General features: G+C 50.0%; 1 protein-coding gene across 1 annotated transcript; it reads right to left on the bottom strand.

Moving 5' to 3' along the window:
- Positions 1-685: 685 nt before the first annotated feature.
- Positions 686-7,363, bottom strand: LOC137321064 (uncharacterized). The gene is made up of 4 exons (XM_067983277.1): positions 7,242-7,363; positions 3,194-4,053; positions 1,771-2,712; positions 686-855 (listed from the first exon to the last, which is right to left on the bottom strand). The coding sequence occupies exons 1-4, from the start codon at positions 7,361-7,363 to the stop codon at positions 686-688; spliced, it is 2,094 nt and encodes a 697-aa protein (XP_067839378.1).
- Positions 7,364-26,770: the final 19,407 nt, after the last annotated feature.

Below are 26,770 nucleotides of genomic sequence, written 5' to 3'. Positions count from 1 at the left end.
GCAGCGTCTAACTTGCCTTTGTCCTTCCCTGTAGCAGTCCGTAGGACGGCCACCAGAAGCTCGAATGACTCTTGGGTTGTCCCTCCTGCCTCTGAAACACGTGGCTTTTGTACTGGAGGACCCCTTTGTGGCCTCCTCCCTTTTGGGAACGGGCAGTCCCGCCTCCAGTGGCTCATCTTCCCACACCCGAAACAAGTCCTGTACTTGTCGATACTAACCTCTTCCTGTCGCCATTCCTTCCTATTACCCTCACTGGCTTTCATTTCATGGACCCTGCCCTTTGGTTTGACCTCCTCCCCGGAACCGGCCTTAAAGGCTAGATTCAGCTTTCTGAGCAGGCCTGCCTCCGTATTTGCGAGGTCCTCGGGGTCAAACCACGCTTCTGCCCTGACCCTGATCCTTGGCAAGCTGTTCGCCACAAGGGCCCTGAGCCAGTGATTCCTGGGGGCTCCTATCAACTGTGCGCGGTCGAGCGTCTTTCCAGTTGCCTTTATGTATACAGGCCATAGCCTGTCTGTGAATGCATCTGGTGCCTCGCCGGCCAGCTGCCGAGTCCATTCTACTTGTAAGAACGGGCTGTCCTGAGCCCTATCATCAGGCTCCTGTTCCTCCTTGTCCCAGTCTACCCCAGTTTCCCCAAATGACATTAAACAGGCCATACCTCTGGCTCCGGATGTGGCTTGGGTCAATTTTTGGATCCATTCCTTACAGGGACCGTGATCTGCTTCCTCATAGCCTCTCTCCTGGCTGCTTTATAAGCTTTCTTTATATCCTTTAACTGACCCTCCAAGCTGTCAGCTCTCGCTATTAGCCTCGCATTTTCTTCCGGTAGGGCCTGCTTGTTTAACTTGGCCTCTGTAACCTGACACTGTAGGTATTCAACCATGTTACGGGAGGTCTCTTCTTGCGCACGTCTTATCTGCCTTTTTTCGTGCAGTTCCTCTAATCTTCTTCTTCTTTGGCAGTCCCTCAGGGTCGAGGATGACTTGCTTCCACTCCAGGAGGGTGGGTTCTGCGGTGGCTGAATAGTCCAATCCTGGAGCCGCAGACTCTGCCACAGGTGGGGCAGGTAGTGTTTAATAAGGCGGGTGGGTGAGACGCTCTGGATTCTGCGCGCTCTTTCCGCTGCTTACACTTGGCCTCCACGTGCTCCACACGGTGACGCTTGAGGTAATTGGCGCCTTCGCGGATGCTTCTTCTCCAGTTTGGGCGTTCTAGGGCAAGCGATTCCCATGTGTCGGTGGAGATGTTGCATTTTTTTAGGGAGGATTTGAGAGTGTCCTTATAGCATTTCCTCTGCCTTCCTAGTGATCGCCTGCCATTGCGGAGTAGAGCACTTGTTTAGGGAATCTTGTGTCAAGCATGCAGACAATGTGGCCCGCCCATCGCAGCTGGTTGAGTGTGACTAGTGCCTCGATACTGGGGATGTTAGCCTGGGAGAGAACGCTCACGTTGGTACGCCTATCCTGCCAGTGGATTTGCAGGATTTTGAGGAGGCAACGTTGGTGATATCTCTCCAGGTATTTGAGGTGTCTGCTCTACATTGTCCATGTTTCTGACACGTACAGGAAGATGGGGACAACGGCTGCTCTGTAGACCATGAGCTTGGTGCTGGATTTGAGGTCTCGGTCTTCGAACACTCTGTTCCTCAGGCGTCCGAAGGCTACACTGGCGCATTGGAGTCGACGTTGAATTTCATCGTCGATGTCTGCTCGCACTGAGAGGAGGCTCCCGAGGTATGGGAAATGATCCATGCTGACAGAGGCTCACCGTGGATTTTGATAGTCGGGGGACAGTGTTGTGTGGCAAGAGCGGGCTGGTAAAGGACCTTTGTTTTCCGGATGTTTAGCCTGAGGCCCATTCTCTCATACGCCTCGGAGAATGCGTCGACAATGGTTTGTAGCTCGGCCTCTGAGTGCGCGCACACGCGGGCGTCGTCTGCATACTGCGGCTTGATGACAGAAGTTGGGGTGATCGTGGTTCTGGCCTGAAGGCATCGAAGGTTGAAAAGTTTCCCACTTGTCCTGTAGGTTAGCTCCACTCCAGCGGGGAGCTTCATGGTGATGGGATGGAGTGTTGCAGTGAGGAAGATGGAGAAGAGCATTGGTGCGATGACACAGCCCTGCTTGACCCCAGTTTGCACTTGTGTTGGGTCTGTAATGGATCCATTGGTGAGGATCACGGCTTGCATGTCATCGTGGAGCAGGCGGAGAATGGTGACGAATTTCAGCGGGCAGCCGAATTTGAGGAGGATGCTCCACAATCCCTCACGGTTCACAGAGTCGAAGGCCTTTGCGAGATCGAAGAAGGCCATGTACAGAGGTTGATGCTGTTCCCTGCACTTTTCCTGGACTTGTCGCGCGCTAAAAATCATGTCCATTGTGCCTCTTGACGGGCGGAAGCTGCATTGAGACTCAGGGAGGAACTCTTCTGCCACTGGAAGGAGGCGGTTGAGGAGAATTCCCACGATGACCTTTCCCGTGGCGGACAGTCGGGAAATCTCTCTGTAATTTCTGCAGTCGGATCTATCTCCTTTCTTGAAGATGGTCACAATTACAGTGTCTCTGAGATCTCCCGACATGCTCTTTTCCTCCCAGACTAGGGTGATAAAGTTGTGTATTCGTGTCAAGAGTGCCTCTCCACCGTATTTTAGTACTTCAGCGGGGATTCCATCTGCGCCGGGGGCCTTGTTGTTTTTCAGCTGTCGAATGGCTTTTCGACCTCACAGCAGGCTGGAGTTGTGCTGAGATAGTGGCGGTAGCGTGTTGCGGGATGGTGTCCAGGGCACTTGCGTCGAGGACTGCGTCTTGGTTGAGGAGGTCCTCAAAGTGCTCTCTCCAGCGGGCGTTGACTGCCTCTCTGTCTTTGATGAACGCCTCTCCATTTTTGGCTCTCGGTGGGGTCGGTCCCTGGATACTCGGACCGTAGATGGTTTTAATTGCGCTGAAGAAGCCGCGCACGTCGTGTTTGTCGGTGAGTTGCTGAGTCTCCTGCGCTCTTTCCATCTGTTCTTTAGGTCACGGGTTCTTTGTTGCATCTCGGCCTTCAGTTGCCTGTAGACTTGTTTTCTCTTGCTCGAGTTTTGGTGAAGCTGCCAATTCAGGAACGCCTTGCGTTTGCGGTCTAGGAGATCCTGGATCTCCTGATCATTTTCGTCGAACCAGTCTTGGTGTTTCCTGGTCGAGAGACCGACAGTCTCCTCGCAGGTGCTGACTATGATGGCTCTGGTTTGTTAGTCGTCGCCAGGTTGGTTGTAAGGCGATAGCTGAGTAAATCTGTCTTCTCAGGCCTTTGAGTCCAGCAACATTAAGTCTCCTGCGGCAGAGTTTTTTCTGCCGCTGCCGGTTTGGGGCCAGGTTGATGGAGATGGTAGAGTGAATTAGTCGGTGGTCAGTCCAGCAGTCCTCGTCTCCAGTCATGGCGCGAGTGATGTGGATGTCTTTGCGGTCCCTCACTCGGACAATGATGTCGTCTATTAGGTGCCAGTGCTTACAGCGGGGGTGTTGCCATGGGGTCTTGTACTTGTTCCTCTGGCGGAACAGGGTGTTCGTTATGACGAGGTCATGTTCTCGGCATTTTGTCAGGAGGAGGACTCCATTGGGATTTGCTTTCCCTACGCCTTCCTTGCCTAACACGCCTTTCCAAAGGTTTGCGTCCCTCCCAACTCTGGCATTGAAGTCGCCGAGAAGAATCAGCTTGCCTCCCTTTGGGATTCGGGACAGCGATTGGTCAAGGCTACAGTAGAATGCCTCTTTTATCTCGTCCATTGCGTCTCGGGTCGGGGCGTAGGCACTGCCGACTGTGGTGAACTGTTTCTTGGCCAGGGTGAGCCGTAGGGTCATGAGGCGTTCATTTACCCCGCAGGGGGATTCGTTGAGACGTCCAACCAATTTGTTTTTTACGGCAAAGCCGATCCCATAGAGATGGTGTTCTTCTTCTGGTTTGCCTTTCCAGAAGAAGGTGTATCCGCTGCCTTGTTCTTTAAGAGGTGAGGTGAGAGTGACTGCCCTTGACATCAAGGCAGCATTTGACCAAGTGTGGCACCAAGGAGCCCTAGTAAAATTGAAGTCAATGGGAATCAGGGGGAAAACTCTCCAGTGGCTGGAATCATACCTAGCACAAAGGAAGATGGTAGTGGTTGTTGGAGACCAATCATCTCAGACCCAGGACATTGCTGCAGGAGTTCGTCAGGGCAGTGTCCTAGGCCCAACCATCTTCAGCTGCTTCATCAATGACCTTCCCTCCATCATAAGGTCAGAAATGGGGATGTTTGCCAATGATTGCACAGTGTTCAGTTCCATTCGCAACCCCTCAAATAATGAAGCAGTCCGAGCTCGCATGCAGCAAGACCTAGACAACATCCAAACTTGGGCTGATAAGTGGCAAGTAACATTCGCGCCAGACAAGTGCCAGGCAATGACCATCTCCAACAATGACCATCTCCAACAAAAATTGATTAAGAAAGGGAAGTTAGATTATGAAAAGAAAATAGCAAAAAATATAAAAACAGATAGCAAGAGTTTCTATAGTTATATAAAAAGAAAAAGGGTGGCTAAGGCAAACATAGGTCCCTTAGAGGATGAGACCGGGAAATTAATGGTGGGAAACATGGAGATGGCAAAAATGCTGAACAAATATTTTGTTTCAGTCTTTACAGTAGAGGACACTAAGAATATCCCAACACTGGACAAACAGGGGACTCTCGGGGGGGAGGAGCTAAATACGATTAAAATCACTCAAGAGATGGTACTCAGTAAAATAATGGGACTCAAGGCGGATAAATCCCCTGGACCTGATGGCTTCCATCCTAGGGTCTTGAGGGAAGTGGCAGTAGGGATTGTGGATGCTTTGGTGATAGTTTTCCAAAATTCCCTGGACTCAGGAGAGGTCCCGGCAGATTGGAAAACTGCTAATGTAACACCGTTATTTAAAAAGGGTAGTAGGCAGAAGGCTGGAAATTATAGGCCAGTTAGCTTAACATCTGTGGTGGGTAAAATTTTGGAGTCTATTATTAAGGAGACAGTAACGGAACATTTAGATAAGCATAATTTAATAGGACAAAGTCAGCATGGCTTTATGAAGGGGAAGTCATGTCTGACAAATTTGCTTGAGTTCTTCGAGGATATAACGTATAGGGTGGATAAAGGGGAACCAGTGGACGTAGTGTATTTAGACTTCCAGAAGGCATTCGACAAGGTGCCACATAAAAGATTATTACTTAAGATAAAAAACCACGGGATTGGGGGTAATATTCTGGCATGGGTGGAGGATTGGTTATCGAACAGGAAGCAGAGAGTTGGGATAAATGGTTCATTTTCGGACTGACAACCAGTAACCAGTGGTGTTCCACAGGGGTCGGTGCTGGGTCCCCAACTCTTTACAATCTATATTAACGATTTGGAGGAGGGGACCGAGTGCAACATATCAAAATTTGCAGATGATACAAAGATGGGAGGGAAAGTAGAGAGTGAGGAGGACATAAAAAACCTGCAAGGGGATATAGACAGGCTGGGTGAGTGGGCGGAGATTTGGCAGATGCAATATAATATTGGAAAATGTGAGGTTATGCACTTTGGCAGGAAAAATCAGAGAGCAAGTTATTTTCTTAATGGCGAGAGACTGGAAAGTACTGCAGTACAAAGGGATCTGGGGGTCCTAGTGCAAGAAAATCAAAAAGTTGGTATGCAGGTGCAGCAGGTGATCAAGAAAGCCAACGGAATGTTGGCTTTTATTGCTAGGGGGATAGAATATAAAAACAAGGAGGTATTGCTGCAGTTATATAAGGTATTGGTGAGACCGCACCTGGAATGCTGCATACAGTTTTGGTCTCCATACTTAAGAAAAGACATACTTGCTCTCGAGGCAGTACAAAGAAGGTTCACTCGGTTAATCCCGGGGATGAGGGGGCGGACATATGAGGAGAGGTTGAGTCGATTGGGACTCTACTCATTGGAGTTCAGAAGAATGAGAGGCGATCTTATTGAAACATATAAGATTGTGAAGGGTCTTGATCGGGTGGATGCAGTAAGGATGTTCCCAAAGATGGGTGAAACTAGAACTAGGGGGCATAATCTTAGAATAAGGGGCTGCTCTTTCAAAACTGAGATGAGGAGAAACTTCTTCACTCAGAGGGTGGTAGGTCTGTGGAATTTGCTGCCCCAGGAAGCTGTGGAAGCTACATCATTAGATAAATTTAAAACAGAAATAGACAGTTTCCTAGAAGTAAAGGGAATTAGGGGTTATGGGGAGCGGGCAGGAAATTGGACATGAAGCTGAGTTCGGATCGGTCAATGCCCTGTGGGTGGCGGAGAGGGCCCAGGGGCTATGTGGCCGGGTCCTGCTCCGACTTCTTGTGTTCTTTAGATTTGTGGTTGGGATCAGATCAGCCATGATCTTATTGAATGGCGGAGCAGGCTCGAGGGGCCGATTGGCCTACTCCTGCTCCAATTTCTTATGTTCTTATGTTGTTATGTAAAAGAGAGTCTAACCACCTCCCCTTGACATTCAACGGCATTACCATCGCCGAATCCCCCACCATCAACATCCTGGGGGTCACCATTGATCAGAAACTTAACTGGATCAGCCATATAAATACTATGGCTACAAGAGCAGGTCAGAGTCTGGGTATTCTGCGGCGAGTGACTCACCTCCTGACTTCCCAAAGCCTTTCCACCATCTACAAGGCACAAGTCAGGAGTGTGATGGAATACTCTCCACTTGCCTGGATGAGTGCAGCTCCAACAACACTCAAGAAGCTCAACACCATCCAGGACAAAGCAGCCCGCTTGATTGGCACTCCATCCACCACCCTAAACATTCACTCCCTTCACCACCGGCGCACAGTGGCTGCAGTGTGTACCATCCACAGGATGCACTGCAGCAACTCGCCAAGGCTTCTTCGACAGCACCTCCCAAAGCCGCGACCACCAGAAGGACAAGTGCAGCAGGCACATGGGAACAACACCACCTGCACGTTCCCCTCCAAGTCACACACCATCCTGACTTGGAAATATATCGCCGTTCCTTCATTGTCGCTGGGTCTAAATCGTGGAACTCCCTTCCTAACAGCACTGTGGGAGAACTGTCACCACACGGACTGCAGCGGTTCAAGAAAGTGGCTCACCACCACCTTCTCAAGGGCAATTAGGGATGGGCAATAAATGCCGGCCTCGCCAGCGATGCCCACATCCCATGAATGAATTTTTAAAAAAGCTGGCCTTCTCCTGCCAGCCGTATCTCACAGGGCAGCGATGTCGATGTTGTCGCACCGGAATTCCCGTTCTATGATGGCAGTTCGACGTTCAGGTCTGTCGCTGTTGGGATTGTCCATAAAGGTCCTGACGTTCCAGGTCCCGAAATTCATTTCGGTGGGTAGGGTGAGGTTGGGGTGGAAGATGCCTGAGCGTGGATTCTTTTAACATGAGGTGGCCATTGCACACCAACCACCACATGGTCCCAGCAGAGCGAGGTCTTGTCCCGATGACCGGGAAATCCGGATCGATTGGAGACCAGGCTCTACTGTAGGACGGGGACTAACAAACACTCATCACCCACCAATCCAATGGAGCAGCGGGAGTGGTGAGGAAGGAGCGGCAGCGGCGAGGACCCGACCGGGGCGAGGCCGGGTTAAAAATATGTATTAAATAAAGCACAATAAAACAATAACCTTAAAAATTAAGGTTAAAATAGACTCAATTAAAAAAGAATGCATTTAAATTTAATCAATGAATTAGATCTGTTAAAAATAAATTAAAAATAGGTTAAAAAGCCACCGGAGCCGCAGATAAAAACCCGGCCCCTTCGTGTAGCGGGTGAATAAAAGCCTGTTGAAGCGCCTGCCTGCAATGGGAGTGAAGGTGAGGACCTTCGGCATCATCTTCGACAGTGAAGGGGATGAGCAGCTACTCGAGCGGCGACGCGGTGTCGGGGCAAGTGCTGCTGGAGGTGAGCAACGAGCTGAGGTTGGCGGCTTTGAGGTTGGAAGCAAAGGGTTGCGCCCGCGTCCAACACACACCCGATGTGCACCACCCAACAAGTAGAAATAGGCACCAGTGCAACCCGTAATGCAGCTCCCGAACTGCTTCCTCCACAAAATGTAAAAGCTTGTAGTTGTATTACAAAGCCACTGGATGGAATTAGAGGAGTGCCCTTCTAAAGATGTCACTTCCAGGAGTGCCACTCCGATGATGTCATTTCCGGGTCTGTCCTTCCAATGATATCACTTCCAGGTCTGCCCTTCTAATAGTCTACTCCCGACTATTCTCTAATAGTCTACTCCCGACTATCTCCCTCGCATCTGACCTATCCTCAGACTCTTTAAGCTCGTTCCCTAGCTATTCAACCCGTTCCCTGAGCAGTTGAATTTGCTTCTGTAGAGACAGGAGCCAAATCACTTTCTCCTTTGACTTCACAAACTTTCGGAGGCTAAGCCTCCGAAAGCTTGTGATTTTAAATAAAGCTGTTGGACTATAACCTGGTGTTGTAAGACTCCTTATATTTGTCCACCCCAGTCCATCACCGGCATCTCCACATCCTTTGACTTCCTGTGATCCCTGCTACCTGTCCACTCTGCAGCCCTATCCTGGGGACTCTCAGAGCGCAGCATCTCCAGCACCCATGGCTGAAACACGTTAATCTTATTGAACACGCAGGAGGAAATCCTTTCCTCCATTCTGGGTCTCTTGCCCTTAAAACTGACCATGATCTGACAAAAAACCTATCCTCCTGCTGGCTTGCCAGTATCTGTAAGTGGTTTTCTCGGGCGTGCCGAAAACACACCTCTTACTATAAGTTCTGGAACGATAGGGATTATAAGGACAGATCAGACTCGGACACACGTTTTCGGGCTCAACCGTATTATATTTAATAAGATTAACAATAACAGTAGTAAACAGTACAAACAGTACAACCCTGGCTTGTCCAATAAGCCCTACCATGCTAAATTACCACGGCCTAATAAGAGAAACCCCCCCCCATGAAATAAACTAACACAGGACCCCCCCACCCCCCTACCCAGCACTAAAACTCTCTAAGGTTTGGTTGGGATCCAATCACCCCCTCACACAGCTAAGTGGTCTTGTGGATGTGTAGGCGCAGGCAATATTCTCACCCCAATTATCTTGCTTGCAGTTTCTTCCTGCACGTCTCGCTCCTGGTTCCGTACCGCCGAAGCAGTATCCAAGTTCCAGTTTGAGTCGAGGTCCGTTGATGAGGGGTGAAGAGCAGCGCTCAGCTTCTGGTGGTGTTCCATTGAATCGAGCCAAGCCCCATTCGGGAGACTCGCTGTAGATTGAAGCCAAGGAGAAGAGAGAAGATAGCAGAGCCGAGATCAGAGCCGATACTGATCAATGTATTGACTCAGGTGATCTGTCTGGACACCGCACCCCCCCCACCCCCACCCCCATCACTCACTATGGCCTGGAGTGACCTTTGAAATCTTTGTGAAAAATGCTATTTCGTTTTCCCGCTCCCAGGCCTTGTACCTGGAGAGACAATGGGTGCTGATTACTGGGTGTCTGTCATTTCCTGAGTTGATGGCCCCCATTAGCAGGTTTCGATCTCAAACCGATCTTGCTTAACTGGCTTCTCTCCTGGAAGACAATGGTCCGGCCATCTCCTGCCTTCCACCAGATTCGGTTGGGACTCAGTGTCTCTGAGTTACCTCTCGGGGTATTATTTCCAGTAATTATGTTAAATGGTGATAATGTCAATCGGCCTGGGTTCCCTTCCACCCAGCCTGTCAGTGTGAAATGTCCGTTTGCATAGAAATGCACCTTAGTCAGGTTAGCCTGGCTCGAAACTCCTGCCAGTCAATCCTATTCCTAAGCCACTCCCACAAGCTTGCCAAACAGTACAGTTCATTCTTGGGGGTATTGGATTTAAAATATGATTCATAAAAATGGCCAGAACGCTGGTGAGACGTTGTACAGGCAGAGGCTTAGCTTCCTGGACCTCTCCTGGAGCAGTGCCTACGTAGGCTCAGATTGAGTCGGCAGGTGGTCGCAGACATCTGCAGCCTCCTTCAGAAAGAGCTGCTCCCTGCTGGACCTAGTGACCATGCATTGCCACCGTAATTAAAGTCTCCACTGCCCTCAAATTCTTCGCCTCCAGATCCTCCAAGGGCGCCACCCGGTGCCATCTCCAGGGTGTGTCGATTGTTTGCCAGGGCATCCAACTACATGAACTTCCCCACAACGAAATCAGCCAGAATGAGCGAGCAGTGAGTTTCACCTCTCTGGCTTGCTTCCCACGGGGTGCAGGGCGCAATCAATTGCACACATGTAGCAATCCGAGGACCACCACATGAGCCAGGAATCTTCATAAGCTGAAAGGGCATCAGTGCATCAATGAACAGATGGTGTGCAACCACCAGAAGAGATTTCTGCACGTGCATGCCAGAATTCCCGGCGGCTTGTTGGAGACAAGGGATACCCCTTGCATACATGGCTCATGACACCTGTGAGAAACTCCACCAACAGCGCACAACCAGAGCCACATGACCACCAGGTGTGTTATTGAGCAAGCCAGAGGCATGTTCAAGATGTGCTTCAGCTGCCTGGATAGATCTTGGGGAGCCCTTCAGTACTCGCCATCGAGGGTGTTCAGAATAATCTCGGTGTGCTGCGTCCTGCACAACATAACGCAGCAGAGAGGTTTACAGGTGGAAGATGATGATGGCGCACGCAAGCATGCACTGCTGGCGGCAACACTGAAAAAAGGAAGGGGATGAGGAGGAGAATGAGGATGAGAAGGAAGAGGAGGAAAATGAAGATGTGGCACCTATCGCCAGACCAGCCGAGCACATTGCTGCCCGTGATGCCAGGGATGCCCTCATCTGTAACAGGTTCTCATAATGAGAGTTGGAAAATAAAGAATTTGAGATACTCAGGCCACCTGGAACAACCACCATCACACCACCACCGCCACCAATGCCAACTCCCACTGCCTCCCTTTGCACAAAACAATCCTTCAACCACGCATACACCCATTGTACACCCTGCCAATGGGTTCCATCATGTCTTGGCATTCATGATGAAGCAAATGAAAGGGCGACTTCACACTTGGGACACAATAATGGCCAAGGCGTGCAAGGGGTGATACTCATATAAATTTAATGTGCCAACATAAAAGAAATATAAATTAACAATATGACATTACTTCAAATACCCTTGTGCATACCCTTGGTGAACAACAATTGCTTAAGTTTCCGCTTTCTACCACTTGTACATGGTGCATCCCCTGTGGCTTCAGCAGAGGTAGTGGAAGGCTGCTCAGATACTGGTCCTGACTGCTGAGATGCTCTTGGCCTACGACCTCTGGGCTTTGGAGCCCGTGAGGGCCCCAGCAAAGACTGCTCCACTTGCACCTGTGCAGGGGCAGACTCAGCCATCGGGAGAGGAGGCAGCATTGGGAGTACTGGTTTGAGGGGGGGGGGGGGGTGGGGGGGGCAATGGGTGAGATGTGGGGGCGCTTTGCATGGAATTCCCACTTCCATGTCCCCTTTCGCCAACATCCCTCTCCCAGGCCAGTGTCATATCAATCCCACCTCTCAATTGCTTTGTGAACAATTGTGCTGCATTGTAAAGTCACGGATAAGGTATCCTGTTTAAGGCGGCAGACATATTGGCATCCAAAGTCTGCACAGCCGTTGTCATGGTCTGCATAGACTCATTGGAGAGCCGTGCTTGAAGCTCAATTGAGGCTGCTACTCTCTCCATTGCAAACATTCTTGCAATTACCTGCGACAACAATCCACTATTGTTGGAGTTAGTCTCCTCCATCCTCTCCGCTATTGTGGAGAGTGTGCATGGCACTTTTCCCAGTACATTGCAAGCTGAATCTGTACCTCAATCATTCTCATTTTCAATGATGGCCACTGGGGTTCAGCATCTGTGTCCAGCTGAGCAGAGCTTGGAGAGGAGTGCGCCCACTGACACGGACTCTCCACAGCTGCCCCTGCCACCAGTATCTGCTCCTGTTCACTTGTGAGTGGGGAATCACCAGATGACCATCTGCTCAACAGGACCCACCGAAGTGCCAGTATCTGTGCTGGTTCATGGCTATATGTCCTGTGATGGTGCACCCTCAGAAAAATGAGGTCCTCTGAGGAATTGATGTCTTCCATCTTGCCACATTCTTCTTGAACTCGTGAGGGCCCTGGAAGACAACAGAAAGCGATATTAATTATTCAGTTGCAGAATGTGGCACAAGTTCTTCATTCATTATTTTAACAACGGCTTAACAAACAATAAATGCATTTTTTCAGAAATTATTTAAAATTTTTGTCAATTCACTTTGAGGGATATGAATTCTTGTATCAACATTAAACACCATTATTTCATCTGTTAGTGCTGTCAACCAATATTGCAGCAACTTTTTTGTTATATCTACTTTTTTGTTAAAATTATGAAACAGAGGAAAACATGACTATTGGCATTTTATTATTTTTTATCTTTTATTTATGAACAAATTGCAAATGTTTTTGATGAAGGTGAATAATATTTTACAGAATTCATGTTACACGATCAAGTTCACTAAAGAACACTCCAAAAGGCAGAAAAGTTGAAAATACATGTTTGCACAGCGACTGTATTTTGCAACTCAAGGTCATCGAGATTGGTTGCAGTATTGAACAAATATTTACATGCAAAGCTCTGAACGGCACAATTAAGGAGTTATGATGGTATCACATAAAAAATACAACAATCTCCATTTCCACAGCACTTCTCACAGAAAATAAAACATCTTTGAGCGCTTTCCACTCTGGTAAAGGAGGACACTGAGCAGGAAAAAAAGGAGGAAAAATTTAAGGGGCATACACTCAAGGTACAGTCAAAGAGAAGGGCCTTTAGGAGGTTCTTGAAGGCAGGGAATGAGGTAGGAAGGCAAAGTGGTTTTGGCAGTTACAGAGCAATAAGTACCTTCGCTTACAAACCAAGTGGTAGCCATTTTCTGCCCCACTGCTGTTCAGAAATCAGTAGAGGGAAGATGGACAATCCCAACCAGAGTCTTGTCTAAGCTACTTTGCTTTATGCTCCTTACTCATGTCCAATGCTCCCCTGCTTCCCAAAGATTAAGAACTGAAAGATGTGGGAGAGCAACGGAGGTGAGTAAGCAGCACAGTGCAGAACCGCTCAGAAAAGGCTCGAGCTTTTTCCGAGCTGTTTTGTATTATCCTCCTTACTTACCTCGATTGTTCTCCTACTTCTTGCAGTTCCTGAGGGCATTAAAAAATGCTGATATTGGTCAGTAAATACCGACTCATTGTCAGAGATGCGGAAACACTGGCTGTCACCATGAAACACTGATGCCTGGCATGTATGTATTTGCATAATATTTTGTAATTAAGCCAAGTACAATTATTGCTTGCCCAGTTAATCAACTCACCACAAAGCAGCGATCATCCTCCATGCTGGCCCAGATCTAGCCATTCAGAGCTGTCTAAGTCATGTTAGGGGAGGATTTCTTCCATATGCTAGGTGCGAGGAACGCATTTATAAAGAACAGTTTTATGATTTTCCTACAGCTAGCACACAGAAGCAAACTTTTCCCCTCAACACTTATGCATGAGGGTTCTGGACTAGCATTCACATCTGCTGAAGCCAAAGTAGTCTCCATATCCAGAGCACCAATCTATAGCTCTTGAGCTTCCAAAGCTTGATAGCCAGTTCTTAAATTGAGAGATGTCGATATACAAACTTGTTATGGACATTGGTACCATTTTAACATCACTGTATATATTTGCATATGTTGTTTAAAGTATTGCATAGGCCTATTACAGTATTGCAGATATTGCAGAGATAATTTTTTTAATACATATCCTTTAATCAGTTCAAATGACCATATCAGATTGTACTTGAGATCATTATAATGAACTGGATATTAGTTTTATAATCAAAATTAACATTTAATTTATCTGTAATATTTTTCTCATTGCTGAAGTAAAAGAATGTTAGCTTTCTCAATTATGCTTCCAGTGTCTTTGCCCTCCCCATGTGAATTTTTCAGCCCAATTCCTTATCATCCTCTTTACTGTAATGGTAATGGTTTGTGGAATGTTCAGTCATACACAGAGCTCTTTCATCCTGTAGGTCCTGTTCTCAGCAATATCTTCATGTCAAGACTGTCCTGCCTCAAGGTTTGTTGGGGATGGAGAACTGGCCTGTGCCACCAAAGCTGATTACTCTTGACCTGAAGGTAGCGGTAATAATGAACTACTACTGCCTTTTCTAAATGCCCTGTCTCCCTATTAATTTTAATTTTTGCCAGTTTCTTTATTTCTCCTTCTTTTGTGCAATTTTTGTTCTTGTCAAGCTGACTTGGTCAAGGATGTTGCTCCCGAGAAACACAAAAAATATTTAAAGATCTTTGAGCATCCTGTCTGTAGTATTTTAATCCATGCTGCTCTGCAGCAGGATGGTGGGCAGTGAAAAGCTGGGATGATATAAACACAAGACACACTACCTTGAAGATTTGCATGCTATTAGAATCTCTCGTTCTGATTCTTCATTTGATTAGTTTTGCTAATCTTTGACATAATGATCATCCTTATGATCTTCTGTTTGCTAACCTCCATTATATCTAGATTGGTATATTAAAACCCTCTGGGAACATTGCCAAGAATTAATAATCCTACTTTGTGAAGAGATCATGTGAGTTATAATTACATGGTTCTGTAAAAAGTGTTATCTGTACCTAGCTAAAGGCTATCTCATCATTTTTGATTAGCCAGCATACATGACAACTATCATCACTTCAATTTGTACTTAAAACATCTCTTGACTTCCTCAGCGGCAGCTCCAGCTGAGAGTCAACAAATCTGTCGCAAAGGAGGGTTTGCAAAGTTGTGTAAGGTACTCAAGCCAAGGAATTGCTTTTGCTTCAAAGCTTTCTTCAATTGAGGGGCAGATGTTTTGGGAGTGTGCTGCATTGCTGGTTTAATACACATATCCCATCATAAAGGAAACTGATGGAAGGTTAAAATGGAATGGGCACTAATACACTCAAATCATGCAGCAAGGCAATTAACGGATGAAGGGAATTTCACCCACATTGCAACGGTAACACATCTTGGTCAGATGGAACTGAGTTGAAAAAGCTTGCGTCTTTATTTAAAGATGGAGTCGATTCAATTTTTCTTTCCACATTCTGGGCTTTTGTGCACTGTGGGGACTCTGCTAGCATTGGATTTGATGAAGAACGACAGCAAGAACAGGAAAGGGCTTCCCGTAATGTGAGGTTGCACACAAGGCATACTGTCAAGTCCAGCTGCTCCACTACACAGTGGGCCTCCTATACCAGGTATAGCTATCTGGTAATGACAGTAATGATGTGCCTAGGGCAACTGAGGTTTAGCAGAGGCTGTGACAGAGCTGTGCCTTCAGGAAGACCTCCACACAACATGCAATATTTGTATGGCACTGCTAATGGCCTTTAAATTCATCATTGTCCTCAGTTCTAAAACACTAGACTGCAGTCATCTGGTTTGTTGCCCACAGGTCTATTACTGTGTGACGTCACAGGTGAGGCAGGAGTATCCGAGAGGTGAGCACAGTATAAAAGGAGAGTCCGAGAGCGGGAGGAGAGTCTGAGAGGTGAACGCAGGGTAAATCTAAGGCAAGTCATGGCAGCACAGCTCGCACCCGTGCTATGCTCCTCCTGCACTATGTGGGAAGTCATGGACACTACCAGTGTCCCTGGCGACCATGTGTGCAGGAAGTGTGTCCAGCTGCAGCTACTGGCGAACCGCATTTCAGAGCTGGAGCTGCGGGTGGATTCGCTGTGGAGCATCCGTGATGCTGAGACTATCGTGGATAGCACGTTCAGTGAGGTGGTCACACCGCAGGTAAAGATTACGCAGGCAGAAAGGAAGTGGGTGACCGCCAGAAAGAGTGAAAGGATGAGGCAGGTAGAGCAAGAGTCCCCTGAGGCCATCTCCGTCTCAAACAGATATACCGCTTTGGATACTGTTGGGGGAGATGGCTTATCAGGGGAAAGCAGCAAGAGCCCAGTTTGGGGCACCACATGTGGCTCAGCTGCACAGGAGGGGAGGAAGAAGAGTGGCAGGGCTATAGTGATAGGGGATTCCATTGTAAGGGGAACAGATAGGCGTTTCTGTGGCCGCAAACGAGACTCCAGGATGGTATGTTGCCTCCCTGGTGCTAGGGTCAAGGATGTTGCGGAGCGGCTGCAGGACATTCTGGAGGGGGAGGGTGAACAGCCAATAGTCGTGGTCCATATCGGTACCAACGACATAGGTAAAAAAAGGGATGAGGTCCTGCAAGGTGAATTTAAGGAGTTAGGAGATAAATTAAAAAGCAGGACTTCAAAGGTAGTGATCTCAGGATTACTACCAGTGCCACGTGCTAGTGAGTATAGGAACAGGAGAATAGATCGGATGAATGCGTGGCTGCAGGGATGGTGTAGGAGGGAGGGATTTAGATTCCTGGGACATTGGGACCGGTTCTGGGGAAGATGGGACCTGTACAAGTGGGACGGGTTACACCCGAGCAGGACCGGGACCAATATCCTTCGGAGCTGGAGCTGCGGGTGGATTCGCTGTGGAGCATCCGTGATGCTGAGACTATCGTGGATATGAAGGGTTTCGCAAAATTTCACATGTTCCCCCCACCCCGAAGATTTATTGGAGTTATTGAAGAAACCCTGGTGTGACTGTTTTAAAAAATCCAAGGTCTCTCAAAATGGCTGCAGTCAGACACATGGCCGAGGACCGGCAGATTTGAAATTGCATTCTCAACAACTCGGCAGGCTTCGTGTCTCAGACAGGTTTCTTTAAACAATGCAGCTGCATTCTAGCCCTGAGGCAAGCTATCAACATGGCCGGCCAACACATCAAAATTCGAGCAGGAAGTGATCGCAGGACAAAAGGTAAAGCAGTTAGCGAACAGATCGATACAGGAACCGGCCATTAATGTAAATGGGCCAGAAATTAGGTCCTTTGTCTTAAAGCAGTTATGGAACTCAGAAATACAGGAATTGGCCATTAATGTAAATGGGCCAGAGATGGGGTCCTTTGTCTTACGTTTCGTGCTTAAATCAAACAATGAAGCAAGCTGATGAGGTATGAAAAAAACCTGTTACCAAGAGGGTATAACTGGGGCTGCCCAGTATCTCTCTCTAGCTTCTCTCTTCGCCTCTTGGCCCTGTCCTGTCTGTCTGCTAGCACCTAAGAAGGAAGGCCATCCAGTAAACCTCGCAACCACATGTCGACGGCAACAGCAGGCACAGAGGCCAGGCCTTTTCATCTGTTTTCACCGGTGAGCATTAATTTTCTGGCCGCCACAAGACAACCTAGCATAAGTGTAAGGGTGGGGGTTTAGGGGGATATTGCTAAACTTGTGATTTTAGAATTTTCCCTCGATATGTCCGTTTCTTTCAACCCGATAAGTGTAAGACTGTATTACATCCATAGCGATTTCTTTATCTTCTGTATTATACTGTTTACCTTGTAGTTTTAGTTTTCTTATTAATAAACATTGGTTTTCCTTGTACCAATCCACTGGTCTGTTTGTCTGTCTTTGTTACCACTCGATAAGTCCTCAGCTCAGAATCAGGAAGGGGTAAGCGATTCACAACCGCACTGCGGGCAGGGCAGCCCAGGAAAAACATAACTGGCTGACCTATTATAAGCCCGAGAAACAGTAAAAAAAGAAACCCCTTACAGAAATGGCGAGCCAGCCAGGAGCTGAGGCGAAAGTGTGCAACAAGACAGACAGTGGAGCGGAGGAGGAATCCGCAATGGAGATAAGGTTGTCTGCCTATGTGTGCGGCAAGGTAAATATCGCGAGAAAGTGGGTGGGCGATATGTTAAAGGCCGAGCGTCCCATAGATGCAGCCATCCAGTGGACAGCAAGTAAACAGTATAAGAAAGGTATTGAGAAGGCGGTCTGGCTCTTGTGTTTTAAAAAGCAGGTCTTAGTTCTAGACCGTGCTGTAGCAGCACGAGCAGCCAAGATTAAACAGTTGACCCTAGAGCTGCAGGAAAAGACAGCAGCCGAAGAGCAAGGGTTAGCAGCGCTCGAGGCAATAAACCAAGAAAGGGCGCAGATGGCAAGGGACCACCAGGCAAAGGTGGAGCGCCTGGGATACCAGATCGCTGAGCTCAAAAGTAGCACTAGGGGTAGAATGGAACACCTGGAATACCAGGTCAGAGAGGCGAGAGGCAGTGAGGTTAGGTTAATGGATAAGATCCACAGCCTCACGCAAGAATTAAAAGAGCAGGAGGAGAAAGTAGGCGAGGTAAAGGCAGCATATAAGCTGGCCTGCGCCCAGGGGTTTGAAGACGCAGATCATCGCCCCTGCAGACAAGAAATAGAACGTTTGGGCATGGCCTTAGCGAGGGCGAAGGGCATGGTATGCCTCATTAGCCCGAAGGCGGGCCAGTCGGATTTTACCGGCAACCCAAGCAGGAAAGTCCCACTGGAAGCTCCCAGAACGACACTGGTTAGGGAACCAGAGGCTTCACGGCCACCACCCATAGCCCAGAGTTTTCAGGAGGTCTGACAGCAAGGGGGGGTGGAGGATGAAGCATTAGGGGAGACCCAGAAAGCCCTGCTAGATAGACCAGGACCGGGACCAGTGTACCCCCTCCGACAACGGAGGTACGGCCCGCCCGCCGATGGCAAGGACCTTGGGGCCATCCAGAACCAGTTTGTAGTGCCGCATGGCACCCCACAGCTCAGGGCCATGGTTAGCCATATCCCTAAGCTTACAGTGAGGGGAGACCCCTCTCTACACTTCCGTGAGATAGAGCAGGCAGCGTGCGTTAATGACTGCGATGAAGCAGAACAAGCAAAAATGCTGCTTTTTTCTCTAGGGGGTGACCTCCTCCAAACCTTATCAGATGAGTGCAAAATGGGGCAGAAAGATTACGAGGAGTTAAGGGATGAGATATTGGAGGCCATGGGACTAAATGATGGGAGTCCGTTCGCCCGGGTGGGAAGAACGGTACAGCTCCCCGGGGAGTCCCCACAGGCTTTTGCAGACAGGCTGTGGCCAGTCTACCGGAGCGCATGCCCGGGAATGCCAGGGCGGGCATTCATGGACAGAGATCAATTGGCCCACTGGCTCCGCTGTCTCATGACAAACTGCCTGCCCCAAATTTGAACACGAGCTGCGGCTTGGTTTGACCCCCGTAGCCCCCAGACCACCGAGGAAACGGTGATCCGCCAGCTCACGATAGCATTTAAAAATATCAGGGGTATCGAGACGCCCCAACCCAAGGGGAAAGTCCACGAGGTTAAATCAGGGGCCCAGCATAAAAGGGAATGGCACCAGGAAGGGAATCGTCCCGCCCAGGCGAAGTTAAACTGCTATGGGTGCGGGAAGAACGGCCACTGGCGGAAAGATTGTAAAAACCCCTGGAAGGATACTAAGGGAAAGAATCCCACCGCCCCAGCCCAAAAGGCAGCGACGGGGGAGGCAGAGACAGGAATTGCCCCCGCTGCCATGGAGTCATTTTTTGAGGCCATGCGATCTTTTATGGCCAGCCAGGGAAGAATAGCAGCCAGGGAAGAATAGTGTGGTAGCTCCCTCAGCCCCCCCTGACGATGCCCCGCTATGACTAGAAAAGAAAGCGCAGATCGGTCAGCAGGAGGTGAAATTCCTGGGCCTGACCGTCCGCGCAGGGGAACGAGCCACAGACAAGGCTAGGAGGGAAGCGGTCCAAGAGCTACCGGTCCCCAGTACTGTGGAGGTGAAAAAGCAGGCAGCTGGGATCCAACCCGAGGTTAGAAATCCCCAGCTCCCAGCAGCTCCCAGCTCACAGGCAGCACCTGCAGGTGCAGTCAGGGGAGGAGTCACCCAGACCCCTGTCCAAACCACTCCCCCTCTCTTCTGGGACTCAGGTGGGGAGGAGGAGGAGCCCGAGGCAGGTAGCCCCGCCCCCGACCTAGGTTTTGAACCTGGAGAGGAAGACTCTCAGCCACCGGCAGCAGGCAGCGAGGGGTTGCCTGTCCCCAGCTCAGACTTGGGAAGGGAGGAGCCACAGGGGAAAAGTCCCCAGCCAGCGAGGGCTGCGACCCACAGCAAGGGTCCGCTCGCCAGGGTAGCCCCACCAACAGCACTTCCTAGGAGGTCCCCTCGGACACCCCAGCCTAGGAAGGCATGGTCGCCAGCTCCCCAGTTTAAAAGGGCTACCTCCCGTGCTAAAGTTAAGTCGAAAGACAAAGGTCCTCAGCCAGCAGTCGCGGGCTGTGAGGGACCGGAAGTAAAGGTCAGTACAGCCACGCCGCAGGGAGCAGCCTGCAGCAGTCCTGACAGAATTTGAGCTGGCCGCTCGGAGACGGGCGGCGGATGTATATAACTTTAGCAGTTAAGTTTGTAGTTTTAAGTTAAGATGTTTAGGTTTATTATAAGGTGTGGAACCGTAATGTAATTTTAAGATGGAACCGTTCCAGTGTTGTCAATGTGAGCCGAGGTCCAGGGACCCGCTCACACTTCACCCGAGCCAGGCAGCCTATATGGGGCCCGGCCAGATGTTTTTATCTCTTACAGGGAATGTTCGGAGGCGTGATCCTGCTCGCCCTGTCTGGGCTGAGCCTCGCGAGAAGGGGCGACACAGAGGACCACCACATCTTCGGATGAGCCCTCTTAAAGGAGATGTTAAATTTTATCAGACGGTGACAGAACCAGACTAAACACCCACGAGCTTTTGGACGGGATTGGGAGACAAAGAAGGGGTGTTTTTAACGATGTCTTAACTGGTTTTAACACGGGGTCTCCTGTCATCAACAGCTGAGATGACATCGAGCTGCAGACCCAGATTAATGGTTTAAAAACGCAATTTAAGCCGGTGTACAGGGTGGAGAACATTGGTGTCATTCAGGGGGCTTATTATAGGTCAGCCAGTTATGTTTTTCCTGAGCTGCCCTGCCCGCTGTGCGGTTGCGAATCGCTTTCCCCTTCCTGATTCTGAGCTGAGGACTTATCGGGCGGTAACAAGGACAGACGAACAGACCAGTGGATTGGTACAAGGAAAACCAATGTTTATTAATAAGAAAACTAAAACTACAAGGTAAACAGTATTATACAGAAGATAAAAGAAATCACTGTGGATGCAATACAGTCTTACACTTAACGGGGTGGAAGAAACGGACACATCGAGGGAAAATTCTAAATTCACAATTTTAGCAATACCCCTTTAACCCCCACCCTTACACCTAGCTAGGTTGTCTTGTGGCGGCCAGAGATTAATGCTCACCGGTGAAACAGATGAAAAGGCCTGGCCCCTGTGCCCTGCTGCTGCCGTCGACATGTGGTTGCGAGGTTTACTGGACGGCCTTCCTTCTTAGTTGCTAGCAAGCAGACAGGACACCGGGCCAAGAGAGAGAGAGATACTGGGAAGCCCCAGTTATATCCTCCCGGTATCAGGTTTTTTTCGTGCCTCATCAGCTTGCTCCATTGTTCGATTTGAGCACGAAAACGTAAGACAAAGGACCCCAATCTCTGGCCTATTTACATTAATGGACGGTATCTGTACTGATGAGTTCCATAACTGCTTTCCATCGTTCCTGAATGTTCCTTGATGGGCTATCTTTTGTCCTGGGATTTCTCCTGCTCGAATTTTGATGTGTAGGTCGGCAACGTTGATGGCTTGCCTCAGGGCGTGAATGCAACTGCATTGTTCAAAGAAACCTGTCTGAAACACGAAGCCTGCCAAGCTGTTAGAGAATGCTGCAGGCCTTTGGCCATGTGTCTGACCGCAGCCATTTTGAAAGACACTGGATTTTTTAAAACACAGTCACAACAGGGTTTCTTTAATAACTCCAATAAATCTTTGGGGAGGGAGGGACATGTGAAATTTTGCGAATCCCTTCACTCCCCCCTGTGGATACTTAAACTTGCTTGAAGTGTCCATGCAAGGTGAGCAAAATTTCTGACCGTCGCAAAAAGCCCTCCCCTTTATTTACCTATCCCTAATCCCTCGACACATACATTCCCTTACTTGGAGAGAACCCCAGTGTACGGCAGGCATTCAGATAGAAAACAAGGTTGAATTACAACAATCCCAGCACGGAGGGGTCCAAATACCCCTGCACCACTTGGGATGAAACAGTATTTCGCGTACTATACAACACAACGATGAACAATCTTTATTCAAAACAACATCAAAACGAAAACTTACTTTATTGAAAACAACAAACGGAAGGGACCATCTTTATTAAAATAATGAAACAGGCTGCCATCACTCGCAAGGGATGCGTCCCCGAACTCACACGGGTGTTTCGCCTACCCGAGCATACTGGTCCTTCCATACTCTTTGTGTTCTAACTACTACCTCGAGACCCCTATTCCTACACTGGAAGCAAACCAGGTAGAGGTCGATCCCGAGCTGACAGATTACCAGCACGTGCGATGCCAGACGAATCCAGGAGGGGAACTCTATATTCTCAAAGATGTCCCACCAGGGTGGGGTCGTAATACTCAGAATATCGGCCCCTATCTGGACAGTCTTCTGTTCCAGCGTGTAAAAGTGTTTTTGGGACACCCCTACTGCTTTTAATAATTTAACGAGGTGTTCTGGGAGAGGGGGGATCTGGCAGCCGAAGTGGGCTACATACTTTTGGAGGTTGGTGAAATTCTCCTTCACAGTGAGGTGAACAGTGGATGGTTCAGGGATGGGGACAATTTGTATCTGTGCCACTTGAAATTCTGCCTCGGGTTTAAAGCAGAAACTGCTGTCACTCACCGTGCACCAGCTGTGCTGGCCGTGCTGGTAGTGAGACGCTGCTGTGGTGACGCAATATGTCCCAGCTCCTATATACGCCACCTGTGGGGGAACATGGCCTTGTGCCATGGCTTCCATGGTGCAGTTTATAGGCTTCGCGTCAGCAGCTCTGAACCCGCACTGCGGTTTTGAATAGGCGTTCAAGTGCTGGGGACACAGGATTATGTGTGATCCCCGGCTCCGGCACCCCGAGAGGTCAGTACCCGTCATAGCATGCTCTCACTTTATGACGTAGGGCGGGACCGCTGTAAAACGAATGTGTGCACCCCCCTGAATGACACCAATGTTCTCCACCCTGTACACCGGCGCGGGTCGGGCCGTCCCGCCCATGACTGGCATCCTTACAACTATCCCTATGATGGTGTGGTTGGAACGCCCACAGTCCACTGGGACTGGGTGGGCCTCAGAAGCTAGGCGGAGCTGGCACGGACTAAATGTATTCTCAAAAGTGTGGAGGGCTGCGAGGTGTTTGTTGCTGATCCAGGAGGGGACTAAACCTTGCTTTAAATCCTCCAGATTGCTGCGGGCCTCGCCCAGCAACCATGCCCCATACAGCACGCACACTTCATTCTGCGCCGCCTGGTCTGACGCATTCCGACCCTCCCTGATGAGCGCATTCACCGTCTCTGCATGCTTTTCCAGCTCCGCTATGATCTCCTTTAAGTGGAGAGTCATGGCCTGATCTTCGTGCAGTTCCGAACCCACCACCTTATTCGCATCGATTAATATTTTCTTTAATTGCGTTTTTAAACCATTAATCTGGGTCTGCAGCTCGATGTCATCTAAGCTGTTGATGACAGAAGACCCTGTGTTAAAACCAGTTAAGACATCGTTAAAAGCACCCCTTCTTTGTCTCCCAAACCCGTCCAAAAGCTCGTGGGTGTATAGTCTGGTTCTGTCAACGTCTGAAAAATCAAACTGTTAAAATTTACGGAACATATCTTTTAAGAGGGCTTGATACAACTGCGCGGTCTCTGTGGGGCACCACGCGGGTAGGTGTACCTCGGTGAGGTTTAAAATCACGGAGGCTACCGTGTAGTGCACCCCTTGATACAGCACCTGGTCTGTAGGTACGAGCACCAAGCCGTTCCCTGGTCCCTTGGTGGTGGCGGGGCATCCCTTTACTATCATACGTGACGTCGCGGTCGTGGGCAGGGGCTGTGGGGGGCGGGTTACTAATTCAGTGGCATTAAACGAGATTGGGGAGTATGGGATCGCGCATGCACCCAGGAGCGATTCGCAGTCCATCCCCCTCCCGTCATCTTGCCACTGGCTGCGGAAAATGATGGAAATGCCTGTGGGGCAGACCTTCTCTGAACCCCACATACAGACATAGATCCCCTGATCCGGTTCCTACCATTTGTCCCAGCACACACTTAACCCTCCCTGGGTCCCTGTGATGGTCCTGTGGGTGTTATTCCCTAACCTCTCCCACTCTACCCTGGGGTTCCCCATATCCTTACTTAATTTTCGAAGCCACCACCACCTATCCAGGGGAACGTTGCCTTTACATGACAAACATATTCCTTTTCCCACGGTGACGCTGATCCTTGGGGTGACAATTCGTACCCTCAGGCACTGGAGGGAGGTCTCCCTGTATGAAAAACCGGTCTGGCTCGAGTACTGGCTCGAATTTGACCCCAGCCATCCGGGCCAGCTCCCCTCTTGAGTGTACAAGGCGATTTCATCCGCCTCGCATAGGCCACTACCATCGTGGGCTAGGGGCGCCGTTTTTCCGGAGCATCCGAAGATGTGCTGGTCCTTGGTGTCACCCCTTCTCGCGAGGCTCAGCCCAGACAGGGCGAGCAGGATCACGCCTCCGAACATTCCCTGTAAAAGATAAAGAACATCTAGCCGGGCTCCCTATCGGCTTCCTGGCTCGGTTGAAGTGTGAGCGGGTCCCTGGACCTCGGCTCACGTCGACAACACTGGAACGGTTCCATCTTAAAATTACATTGCGGTTCCACACCTTATAATAAACCTATACATCTTAACTTAAAACTACAAACTTAACTGCTAATGTTATATACATCTGCCGCCCGTCTCCGAACGGCCAGCTCAAATTCTGTCAGGACTGCTGCAGGCTGCTCCCTGCGGCATGGCTGTACTGACCTTTACTTCCGGTCCCTCACAGCCCGCGACTGCTGGCTGAGGACCTTTGTCTTTCGACTTAACTTTAAGGCGGGAGGTAGCCCTTTTAAACTGGGGAGCCGGCAACCATGTCTTCCTAGGCTGGGGTGTCCGAGGGGACCTCCTCGGAAGTGCTGTTGGTGGGGCTACCCTGGCGAGCGGACCCTTGCTGTGGGTCACAGTCCTCGCTGGCTGGGGGCTTTTCCCCTGTGGCTCCTCCCTTCCCAAGTCTGAGCTGGGGACAGGCAACCCCTCGCTGCCTGCTGCCGGTGGCTGAGAGTCTTCCTCTCCAGGTTCAAAAACTGGGTCGGGGGCGGGGCTACCTGCCTCGGGCTCCTCCTCCTCCCCACCTGAGTCCCAGAAGAGAGGGGGAGTGGTTTGGACAGGGGTCTGGGTGACTCCTCCCCTGATACATGCGACTGTGCCTGCGTGTGCTGCCTGTGAGCTGGGACCTGCTGGGAGCTGGGGATTTCTAACCTCGGGTTGGATCCCAGCTGCCTGCTTTTTCGCCTCCGATCTAAACAGCTTACATTGGTTTATATGAAACCATTTCATCCACCGGGGCAATATTACAGCGTAAACCATGGGGCTGGCTTTATCTACTATGCTATAGGGTCCCATGTACAGTGGCTCCAAACTCCCCACTCGGGCGTAGTTCCTCACCATTACCTGGTCCCCTATCTCCCACTGATGACTTTTGTTAGGCTCGAGCAGCAATCGGTTATTCCGATGCTGCTTCCCCATACTACCTGCTGCCTGTTCGTAAATCTGCTTCAGGCGCTCGAGGAGTGTTCGGGCAAATTTATCCCGGTTTACCTCCCGAAGCCGCCCTTCAGTAAGAACTGGGGCTAGGACATGGGTGGGGGTCCTCATGACCCTACCTGTCATGAGCTCGTGCGGGGAATACCCCATACTCTTTGACTGACTGGCCCGGATCCCCATGAGGACTAGAGGCAGGACCTCTGCCCATTTTCAGGGCGAGTCCGCTGTCTCCTTCCTCAGCCTTTCTTTGACGGTGCGGTTCATGCGTTCCACAATCCCTGAGGACTGTGGATTGTAGGCTACGTGCCACTTCCCCTGAACACTGAGCAGCATAAGTGTATTCTGCATGACCTGGCCGGTGAAGTGGCTTCCCTGGTTGGACTCCACAAACTGGGGTAGTCCCCACCGCGAGAACACCTCCCGTACCAAGATCCTTGCGGTCCCTAATGCTGTGGCTTTTCTACAGGGGAAGGCCTCGACCCACTTGGAAAACACGTCCACCAGGACGAGGCAGTATTAGTAGCCTCCCTGGGCGGTGGGTAGGGGCCCGATATAGTCGATCTGGATCGACTGCCATGGTCCCTCTACCCTCCTCACGTGTCCCATGGGCACCTTCCTTCTGTGGGGGTCGGGGTTATTTGCAGCGCACACAAGACAGCTAGCGCAGAACTCGCGGACATCTTCCCGGAGTCCTGGCCACCATCCCGCCTGTTCCACCCGCTGCCAGGTGGCCTCAGGTCCAGGGTGTCCTGCTCCCGGCCCTTCATGGGCCAGTTGAAGGAACTCCCTCCGGTGCTGCTGGGGTACTACCCATGGTCCTTCCTTGAACAGCATGCCCTCTCTTATGGAGAGGGCTGCCGCACCGTAAGGGCCTTCTATCCTCCTACCCTCGCACTAGTGACGGTTTTCAGGACAGGGTCCTGGGCTTGGACTGTTTTAAGATCCGGGGCTAATGCTACCCCTAAGCTCCTCTGGGTCCCACGCCTGCCTCTAACTGCCGCCACGGGCCCGGACCCATAGGGGTCCCAGAAAATGCCGGTGCGGGCACCCTCCTTGGCCAGCGTGTCGGCTTGCTGGTTGCCCTGGCTGCGGGATTCTGTGGAGGAGTGGGCCTTCACTTTGTGGACGAAG

The sequence above is a fragment of the Heptranchias perlo genome, chromosome 1 (genome assembly GCF_035084215.1).
Source record: "Heptranchias perlo isolate sHepPer1 chromosome 1, sHepPer1.hap1, whole genome shotgun sequence".
Taxonomy (NCBI): Eukaryota; Metazoa; Chordata; class Chondrichthyes; order Hexanchiformes; family Hexanchidae; genus Heptranchias; species Heptranchias perlo.
Note: the sequence above shows the minus strand (reverse complement) of the source record. Positions and strands in the feature narration are given on the sequence as shown.